At 46.2% G+C, this 9,866-nt stretch overlaps 1 protein-coding gene across 4 annotated transcripts; it reads left to right on the top strand.

Annotated features, from left to right (window-relative positions):
- Positions 1 to 20: 20 nt before the first annotated feature.
- PKMYT1 (protein kinase, membrane associated tyrosine/threonine 1) lies at positions 21 to 8,433 on the top strand. 4 transcript variants are annotated; one of them, XM_083472250.1, is made up of 9 exons: positions 130 to 248; positions 2,493 to 2,565; positions 2,714 to 3,084; positions 4,023 to 4,513; positions 4,700 to 4,806; positions 4,995 to 5,167; positions 6,107 to 6,363; positions 7,202 to 7,300; positions 7,674 to 8,433. In XM_083472250.1, the coding sequence occupies exons 2-9, from the start codon at positions 2,508 to 2,510 to the stop codon at positions 7,915 to 7,917; spliced, it is 1,800 nt and encodes a 599-aa protein (XP_083328376.1). In that variant the 5' UTR covers positions 130 to 248; positions 2,493 to 2,507; the 3' UTR covers positions 7,918 to 8,433. The 4 variants fall into 4 exon arrangements, with proteins under 4 accessions (XP_083328377.1, XP_083328376.1, XP_083328375.1 ...); XM_083472249.1 differs by lacking the exon at positions 130 to 248 and adding an exon at positions 265 to 353; XM_083472251.1 differs by lacking the exon at positions 2,493 to 2,565 and having other exon boundaries at positions 21 to 248.
- The last annotated feature ends 1,433 nt before the right edge of the window (positions 8,434 to 9,866 follow it).

The following is a 9,866-nucleotide window of genomic DNA, read 5'->3' as shown; positions in this document are numbered from 1 at the left end:
AAGTGGGCGAGGCCGTTTGGAATTTTGGCGCGAGAGCGCAAACCGGGCGTTGAGGGGATTCGCGCGCGCGCGCCGGGCAGGAATACACACCTGAGGGAAGGGAGGGGGTGGGAAAAGGGCTGCTTCATCCGGGAACTCTCGGACCGTCGGAACAAAGCGATTCCCTCGCTCGCTCGCACGTACGCGAGAGCCCTTACTTTCCGGGGCTCCGAGGAAGTTTAAAATTATAAAGAGGAAGGAGAAAAGAGGTAAGGCGCCGGTGCTTTTGCGTTTCCTCACTGGCAGGAGCGGGTGTGGCGGTGATGTCGCCGACTAGGAGCAGGGGAAAGGGGCGCGCGCGCCCCGCACCTGAGGTGAATTTCGGGGAAGGGTAGAGGCGGTGCCTGGGGGAACTGGGCCCTTCTCCGTGGCGGAGGGCGAGGCCGCCGGTGGTGGCTATCGATCATTGTTAGAATGACTAAACGTCGTATTGATTTCTGTCCCGCCTTTTCCCCTGACAGGGACTCGAGGCGGCTTACAGAGGGAATAGGAAGCAGCCGAAACGTAGGGTGAGGTGCGGGGGGGGGGAGGGAACGACGATTAAAAAGCAAGTAAAACATGGATAGAGCCGTGTTTCTGATAGGTCTGGGGGAAAGGAAGCTGAGGCAGGGGTCGGGGGTCGGAAGGGGCTTATTCTAGCCAGGGTCACACTTGCAAGATGTTATAGGGCGGGGGAGGTTGTGCCCAAGGCTTCGTGGAAAGTGTGAGGTTGAGGTGGGGGAGGGATTTATTTGAGGACGTCCTGGGAGGCGGTCCCAAGCATAAAGAGACTCCGAGGCAGCAGGGCTTCTGAATGCCAGTTGATGGGAATCACAAGGTGCTCGAATCCTGCTCCTCGTGGGGTTTCCTCACAGGCATTGGGTGGCCACTGGGAAGACAGTATGCTGGATTAGATGGACCATTGGCCTGATCCAGCAGGGCTCTTCTTGTGTTTCTATAAGGAGCAGGAGAACTTTAGAGGGCTGAGAGTGATGGAGCTGGAGGGGCGAGGATGTCTCTGCCACAGCTGGCATAAGTCAAGCCCAGTTGTGGGGGACAGCTGGGCTCTTCTTTTAGTGGTGGTGTTGGTGATGGTAAAATCAGAACAAGGCGAATTCCTGGATGAATTCTCTAGTTGTCTTGTCATTTTAATCCTACTCTTTTCTCAAGGAGTTCAGAGTACATAGCTCTGCTTCTTTCTCCTCTGCATACTGTTTTATTCCTGCCACAGCCCTGTAAGAGAGTTCAGGCTCAAAGACTGGCCTGAGATCACCCAGTGAATTTTGTGTGGATTTGAGCCTGGCTGCAGGGGCTCTTAAGTCAGATGTGATGTGGACGCCACATAGGCATCTGGTAGCTAAATGGAACCTCCATTTTTAGAGGCAGTGTACCTGTGAGTACCATGTGTTTCTAGAGCAAACAGGAAATGGCCATCACCCTCATGACAAGGTTGTGACCTGGCTGCCTGGTGTTGGAAACAGAATATTTATTCTGATCTGTTTAGCCTCCTATTGTTATTACCATCTCTGGTTGCACACACCTGGGACTGAGATAAGGACAGCCCACTCGTGACGACATCATCATCATTATTAGTCTACCTCCTAGGTTTATTGTCAGGATAAAGGAAAGAGGAAAAAACCCACACATGCTCTGCTAAAGGGTTAGAAATATAGCAATATTTTTATGTAGTGCCCTATTTATTTAGAAGATGCACAGGGCAGTCTTAATTTTAATGTAAATCAGTGTTCAGTATGGCTTCATCAAAGGAAATTGTGTATAGGTTTGTATCCAACTGCTCTGCTGTTCACATAGACATTTAAGGGGCTTATGATAGATAATGTAAATATGAATTCCTTGTGTGAATCGATACTTTGAAACTCTTCATATCTTCCTGTTAGTGCTCCACTTAGTGTTTTTTTCTTTGTGACTCTGCTGACTGCTTTGTTTGTTTTCCTTTGAGTGCCTCTAAAGATTCTGATCCCAGACTTGTCAGTTTCATCTGACTGTCACATGATTTATCAGGAATCACTAAGGCCATTACAAATTCCTTCACAATTACTGATGGTTCCAGGACAGTTGCAGTAGATGGATGAAAGGCATCGTAACCTAAAATGCATCCCAAATGGCCAGAGCCTGGAGACAGCAGCCCACAGGGCATTGATCTTCTAAGATGGAATTCTAGCAACTGATTGGGAGACATGAGTTATTGAAGCCTCTGCCTGATAGACAGAACCTTAAAATGGGTGGTTGTTTTTGTTCTTGCAAAAGACAAAAATAAACACATCCCTTCCTGCTGTGAATACAAGCTACAAAGGTACATAAAGATACAGCTCTGGGCTTGTGGTCCCAGAACTGGAATGTAGAAATGAATAGTGGGAGTTAGAATGCTTTTCAGGTTCCAGGGCTTCTGAACATCATTGTTGCATATAGTGAAATACTGTATTAAAATTGAATGTATCCTCCTGTTCTTGCAGTTCATCCTTTGGGCTATGCATGTGGGGAGGCTTCTTTCCCCATCACTTGAGACTCAACTATCAGTCTCTTCAGGTCAGCAAATTGAAAATATTTACCTTTTTCTTGGTTAGTGAATTTTAAATTTGCCTTAGCAGCCCAACACCAAAGACTCGCTGACTGCAACTTTGGATCATTGAGGAAATGATAATGTAATTTTAATAACTATGCATTCTGCTTTCAGATATGCCACTACCTCTTGACTACGGAGGGGCTGAGTCCCAGATGAGTCACACTCCTCTTCCAGTGCCTGCCTTCTTCCGGGAAGCAGAAAGCAGTTTTTCAGCCAAGAGAGCTCGTAAGCCACTCAGCTATACCCTCCCACCACGTCCACGCCACAAGAGCTCACTCACTGTGAGCAGGATTTTCTCTGACCGCCGGCAGCAACCATGGACCAAGCTCCAGCCACACAGTGTTTCCTTCCATGGTGCACAGAGGAAACAGACACCCCTGCGTAGTCACCTGTATGATGCTTCCAAGAGAGAGCTGTTTTTCAAGCAGTGTTTCCAGCAGCTAAGCCGTCTTGGCAGAGGATCTTTTGGTGAAGTGTACAAGGTAAGGCAGTAGCAGACAGGCTACTAATCTCTTGGGACACATTTACACTAGCCATTTAAAATACATTTCTTCCCCAAAATATTCCCGTAAACTATAGTTTGTTAAGTGTACTGTGAAATGCGGCTCTGTGAGATGAATTACAGTTCCCAGAATTTTTTATGGGAAGCCATGCTCTTTAAATATAAGGTATGGACACAGTCTGTGTGGAAGAAATGACTTCACGCAAGGCATAATTAAGATCCCCCCCCCTCACAGTTTGTGGTGATGACCACTGGTTAGATGGCTTTGAAAATGAATTAGACAAACACATGGAAGATCTGCCTATCAGTGGATTACATTAAAATGAGACTTCCATGTTCAGAGGTGGTGACTGCGGCAGGGGGCTGTTGCCACCATGCCCTGCTTGTGGGCTTCCAGGAGGAATCTGGCAGGCCACCCTGTAGGAAGTGGGGTGCTGACTACAGTGCATTGTCTTAAATACACAGCCCCACACTTCGGGTGCTCCAGATTTTGGGAGAAGGATATAAGTGCATGCTACAACATAAGGTTTGTGCAGTTAAAGGGCTCTGTCCCCTTAGTGCAACAAATCAACTTTAAAAAAGAATCATGCTTTTTGCAATTTGGAAAGTGATGGGAGAATGCATTGAAGAGTGCAGGATGAACAAATGACTAACAGAATGATTTATAAACACCCCACAGGTAAATCAGGATGAATGCAGAACGAATGCTAATTGTGCAGGCTTTGTTCTTATTTGTTTGCTGGGTGATTTTATGACAATGTGACATGAATATAATTTCTCATGACAGAATCTGGATGTTCTTGGCAAGCTTACCACTCACAGTTCCTGAACACCCCTTGTGCTGGGAGTTCTTGCATGGAAGGGCCAGGATCCTCTTCAGTTTACAGGATGTAATAACTTGTTTCATCTTCCCTACAGGTGCGCTGTAGGGAAGATGGACAGCTATATGCTGTGAAGCGTTCTGTGGAGCCATTCCGAGGTGAGAGTGATAGGCAGCGCAAACTGGCTGAGGTGCGCAAGCACGAGCGCGTGGGGCACCATCCCAACTGTGTGAGCTTCGTACAGGCCTGGGAAGAGCGTGGGCAGCTCTACATACAGACGGAGTTGTGCCCAAACAACCTGTTGCAGTATTGTGAGGAGTATGGACCACTGCCTGAATGGCAAGTGCGAGCGTTCCTCTGGGACTTACTGCAGGGACTGCGTCACTTACACGACCGCAACCTTTTACACATGGATGTCAAGCCAGCTAACATCTTCCTCTCGTCCAGCAATGTCTGCAAGCTAGGTGACTTTGGGCTTATGCTGGAGTTGGACTCTAGGGATCTGAATGATGCTCAAGAAGGCGATCCCCGCTACATGGCACCTGAGCTGCTCCGTGGGGAATACACCAAGGCTGCTGACATCTTCAGGTGTGGGATGAGATGGGAAGTAGGGATGCTAATATTTCCAGTGCTTGAGATAGCCAGCAGCTTCACAGTTGTGGCTTTTGCTCCCCTGCCTCAAAATTTAACTTGTTGCGGGGTTCAAATTAGCCCTACAGATAAGCAATGTTGTGCTGCTCCTGTTACTTCATCTGTGTGCTTCTGTCCTTCCAGCCTAGGCATAACCATCTTAGAGATTGCTTGCAATATGGAGCTTCCTAATGGAGGTGAAGGTTGGCAACAACTGAGACAGGGCTATATGCCCCCTGAGTTCACTGCAGGTGAGCAGAAATAAAGGGAACATTTCTGCATGCAGCACTTGCGTATGCCAACTCAACCGCTAATCCTCATGGAAGGAGGCAAAGTGGCTGTCAAAACTAGGAGGGTCTGGGGAAAGAGCTGGTGGCATGTGAAATTCAATATATTGCAGAAAGCAAAGTAAGCAGTGGAATATTCTTGCCCTTCGCAGATCTCTCTGCTGAGCTGCGGACCCTCCTAGTTGCCATGTTGGAACCCAACCATCTGCTCCGGCCCTCGGTGGAGACGCTGCTTGGTTCCAGCCTCATGCAGAAGACAGGGAGGTGGCGGAAGCTGATGCTGCTGGCACAATCTGGGATCCAGCAAGGAGTTTCCATGTGCAAGGTGATCAAGGCCCTGGCCAGAGATCTTCACAATGCTAATATGCAGTTCTCATTGAGCGCACTCTCCACAGCACTACCAAATCATCCTCTCCCTAGAACTATGCCACCGCTTTGCGCCCCTTTTTTGTTGTTCTGGACAAAGGCATCCTTATCAGAAAACAGCCTATCAGTTATTTATGGGCGAATCACACTGAGCTAGTTCCATGTGTTGCTCAGCCTAAATGCCTTTGGGGAGGGTAGTATGCCAGCCTAGTTGAGGTTATGTCTTTGTTTTGTGTTGCTTTATGTACCCAGTTGAGAGTGCAGCACTGACTGACAGCAAAGGGCTGGAGACCTTTTCTGGTGCCCTGGCCTCCAGTTTGCAGTAGGGAGAGTATCTATTGCCAGATTTGGGAAGTGCTTCATGCCAGCATGCTATGCCCCATCAATTGCTTTCTTACGGTGTTTCCATGCACTCTGGCACTCGCCATGGTGTTCCATTGCGCCAGAAGCATTTAGTCATGCTGTCCACATGACCTTGAAAGCTGTCTGTGGACAAACGCCAGCTCCCTTGGCCTGAAAAGTGAGAGGAGCCAGTGTGGTGTAGTGGTTAATAGCAGTAGACGCATAATCTGGTGAACCGGGTTTGCTTCCCCACTCCTCCACACGCAGCTGCTGGGTGACCTTAGGCTAGCCACACTTCTCTGAAGTCTCTCAGCCTCACTCACCTCACAGAGTGTTTGTTGTGGGGGAGGAAGGGAAAGGAGATTGTTAGCCATTTTGAGACTCCTTAAGGGGAGTGAAAAGCGGGATATCAATTCCAAACTCTTCTTCACCCCATAGTTACCTCTGAATGGACTTAACCGTCCAGGGGTCCTTTACCTTTATCTTAATGCCAGCATGTTATTGTTCCATTGATTGCTTTCTTAATGTGTGAATTCTCCCCATCTGTTTATTTTAGATCCTCTTCAGGTTCATGCAGTGGCTCTGGGGGTCTGTAAGCAGCCCAGTTCACTGGCTACTGTTTTGGCATCGGAATATTCCAGTAACCCCCCCAAATTCGCCCCTTGTCCTTCCCCCAGAAGACAGCAGCCTCTCTAGTGGTTGGGGTGAGGAGGAAGAGGATGCCGAAGAGAGCCTTGGTGAGGATGTCTTTGAACTAACGGAGACAGTTGGGCGACATAACCACACTTGCCCTGAGCTGCAGTCTTCTGACAAGTAAGTAGAAGGAGAAGAAGATAGGACCGCTCCTACTTTCAGACAGTAACAGGTTGGAAGTAGAGAGTACATGTGAGCAAGGTGCCCCCCATCAGAGAAAACAGTGTGGTAGACCAATCCAGATGTCTGAAGCAAGTGATTTGTCTGTCTGTCTGGGAAGGCTAATAGACATCCACTCAAATATCCAGGATTGCTAGCCAGTCTGACCTGGGCCAGGGAGGGCTCAATGAGTTAGATCTGTAATGTGAAGCAAATTCCATTCACTATTCTCTTGAGAAAATGTTTGTTTTGGGTTTTTTAAATCTAAATTTAGTTTGTTACACAGTGCCAATCCCTCTGATGTTCTGTAGCGTAATCATGTCTTCCCCATCAGCCTTTTTTTTTAAAAGCTAAACTAAACAGGCCAAGCACTCAATCTCCTTTCCTAAAATCATTATTTTAGGAATAAGGAAAAAACACCCCCAAATCCTTCAGGTGCTTTTCTTTGCACCAGCTTCTGCATAAAGCTTACCTTATCAACGGCAGGTGGCCAAGAATGATACTATTTTTTCTATTAAGCATGGGAAGAATGGTTCCTGTTATGCATGTAGAGAGAAAACAAGTCTCCAGCCTCTAAAAGGTAGGAGAGCAAGTGGCTGTCCAGTTTCCCTTCTGAATGTGAGCTGCGGCAGGTCATCTGTTCAAGCACATGTGCGCTCTCTTTCACTACAGGAAGCTAGTCTGGATTCCCCACTACCACCTCTGTCACACATCTGAATTCTGTTTGACTCCTACTAGCCTGATATTAAAATGAATGCTTGAAAGCATAGGTAACTTCAGATTGCTGCTTCTCTTCCAGACAACCTGGTTCTCCTCTGCTGACCATCTGCCCTTGTGCAGGAAACACCTCCACGCCACGGCACCTCTCACCTCAGCAAACTGGTGGCAGGAAGAACAGGTGAGTTGATGGTCCAGGGGTAGCTGTAGGGGAGACAGCAGCAGAGCTGCTTGAGGTTTTCCGACAACTCCTTGTGGTCCCTTGCAATTCTATTATTCTGCATGTAAGCAGAGGGTTCAGAGAAATGTGCACACTTGTAATGACTCAATCAGTGAATAACTTTCAGCTTCTTAAAAGGTATCTTCCCCCTTTGGCACTGTAGAGGGCGCAATGGTTTGAACCATGCATATTTATCGGAATATTTTGCTGCGAAGTTGTGATCTAGAGTATGTTGTCTTTCCCAGTGCTGAACTATCTCTCAGATAGGAGGTCCTGATGCAGCACCCAACACCTTATTTTTATCACCTGTCTTTTTCTGCTTGGTCACCCACAGGTCTTTGGTACTACAAGGCAGCCCTAACCTCAGCCACATCAGCCCAGAGTCCCCCAGTAGCAGACATGCCACATCAGGCTCTCTGAATGTGAACAGCTTGCGCCGCACACTAGCTTTTGAAGATGAGGATGAATGGGAGTCACTTGTTCCCCAGTGCTCAAAGCAGTGCTCTACTTTTGAGCCAAAAAACTTGCTGAGCTTGTTTGAAGACTCCATGGCATCTGAGCAGAAGTGCCAGAGCTGAGAGGGAGGAACTTCTTTTCTTTACTTACTGGCTTGCATAGGCCCTTACTGGGTGAAGGGAGGAAACCCCGCCCATTGATATTGCACACTTGGCCAGTATGCTCAATGTGGCTGGGCTGTGACATAGAGCTAAGTTTAGCAAAAGGGAGGCAGGATTTCTAGGGTTGCTTCCCTGTGCGTAACTTCTCTGCTTGAGCCCTCTGATGATGATGCTTTTGAGATGCATATTCTTGTATTCCAAAATTTAGACTGATATCTGCTGGCAGGCAATAGAAAATAGGGTGTATTGTCAGAGGTCACTTGAGGGGAAAATTGTTCTTTTTATATGGGGAATGAGGGTGGAATCTATATTTTCTTTTAAAGTTTTGTCTTCTAATATTTGTGTGCTAGGAATGTGTTGCCATTTGTGGGAACTGGCTTGGGGAATGGGGAATATAAACTCCCTTTCATACTTGGGTTTTGCAAAGGTGGCAGCTGTAAGACTTGACAATAAAAGCATTTTCAACTTTCCCTTGAATTTTGTGTTTTTGTGACTTGAAATATTAATCAAGTTAGAACACCATTCTGACAAAAGAACAATGAGAGATGAAGTTGCAAATCGCCACACAAGGAAATTATATCATATCATCAATTTGATTTGAACTGATTTTAGAATGAATTGATTTTAGAATGCTGTATTTTACTGTTGTTAGCCACTCTGAGCCCGGCTGAGGGTGGGATATAAATCAAATTTATTATTATTATTATTATTATTATTATTATTATTATTATTTATTTATTTATTTATTAAAAGTTTGAAAGAAAGAAATCCTGAAAGTACAGGCTGTTTTTTTGCTGAAGCCTCAGAGAAACAGCTGAATAGAGTAAATAGTGGCTGTGAGCTCGACAGGTCTTGAAGATATACTTTAGAATCCAAATCTTGCTTGTTCACAGTATCTAGTGCAGAGGGTTAACTTTTTTGGGACTGTAGGGGCAGGGGCATTTGGAATGAGACTGTGCTATAGACACAACTCCCTACCAGACAGAAAGCACCCAAAACTATTCTTTTCAAAGTCATCTGTGAAGTTGGATCCAATAGTAATAAAACAGATCCCTGCAAAAACCAATATTGAATTAAAGCTTAGAGGAGTAAAAACACACAGATCCAGTGCCTGCCAGCACCTTAAGAACATTGATCCAAGGCAGGAATCCTCAAATTGCTTTTGTAAATAGGATGGCAACAAAACCAACCAAGCACTTAAACACACTTAGAAGAGACCTGTGATTTGATCATGGTTTTGAGGGAATTGTTCCTTGCTAAACTGTATGTTTGCCTCAGCTCTCATGTTTTTGTGCCAGGGTACCACTGGGAAGCACTTGATTTGGTGGTGGACCTGTGAAAAAATTAAGTTTCAAGAAGATTTGCTAGATACAACTTGTGTATGTGTGTCTTCTCCTTCTGGCAGTCTGTTATTTTCAGCTCTCTGTACTTTTTTGAGGGGGGGGCGGGCGGGCGGGCAAGATAATGTAACCTACCTTGTTGCCTCATCATGGAGGCAGTGAGGGGCCACACAGAGGCTTAACACATGCCAAGGGAAGTTCTCAAGGCTGCCCTGCCATGTTGGCAACCCCGGATCTGCATCGCAGTTGCCTTCCATATTTTGCAGTGTAACATAATACTGCAGTAGCTTAAGCAGGGTGGGGGTGGTGAGGGAATTTTTAAAATAAGGAAAGGAGCTTGTCTATAAGATAGTCTAATTAGATTTAAAAAATAAACATGTCTAGAAGCTTGTGTAACTTATTCTACTTCTCCTTTAGATTGAAGTGAAAAACTACAGCCCTGTCTATCTGGGAGTGAAACTGACTGAACTCAGTGAGGCAATACTTAGGTGGAAGCATGCATAGATTGGGCTGTATGTACCGTATTCCCCACTCCTTTTTCTTAAAGGCTAGAGTAGCAAGCAATTTGTT

Source organism: Podarcis liolepis, assembly GCF_965112155.1.
Source record: "Podarcis liolepis genome assembly, chromosome: 13".
Lineage (NCBI taxonomy): Eukaryota > Metazoa > Chordata > Lepidosauria > Squamata > Lacertidae > Podarcis > Podarcis liolepis.
The sequence above is the reverse complement of the archived record's forward strand: the minus strand, read 5'-3'. Positions and strand labels throughout refer to the sequence as shown.

Excerpts from the sequence above, each read along its gene's own strand:
- PKMYT1 (XM_083472249.1), top strand. The coding sequence starts at position 303 with ATGTCGCCGACTAGGAGCAGGGGAAAGGGGCGCGCGCGCCCCGCACCT. Across the intron at positions 5,168-6,106 it reads AAGGAGTTTCCATGTGCAAG|ATCCTCTTCAGGTTCATGCA; the intron begins GTGATCAAGGCC and ends TGTTTATTTTAG. Across the intron at positions 6,364-7,201 it reads GAGCTGCAGTCTTCTGACAA|ACAACCTGGTTCTCCTCTGC; the intron begins GTAAGTAGAAGG and ends CTTCTCTTCCAG.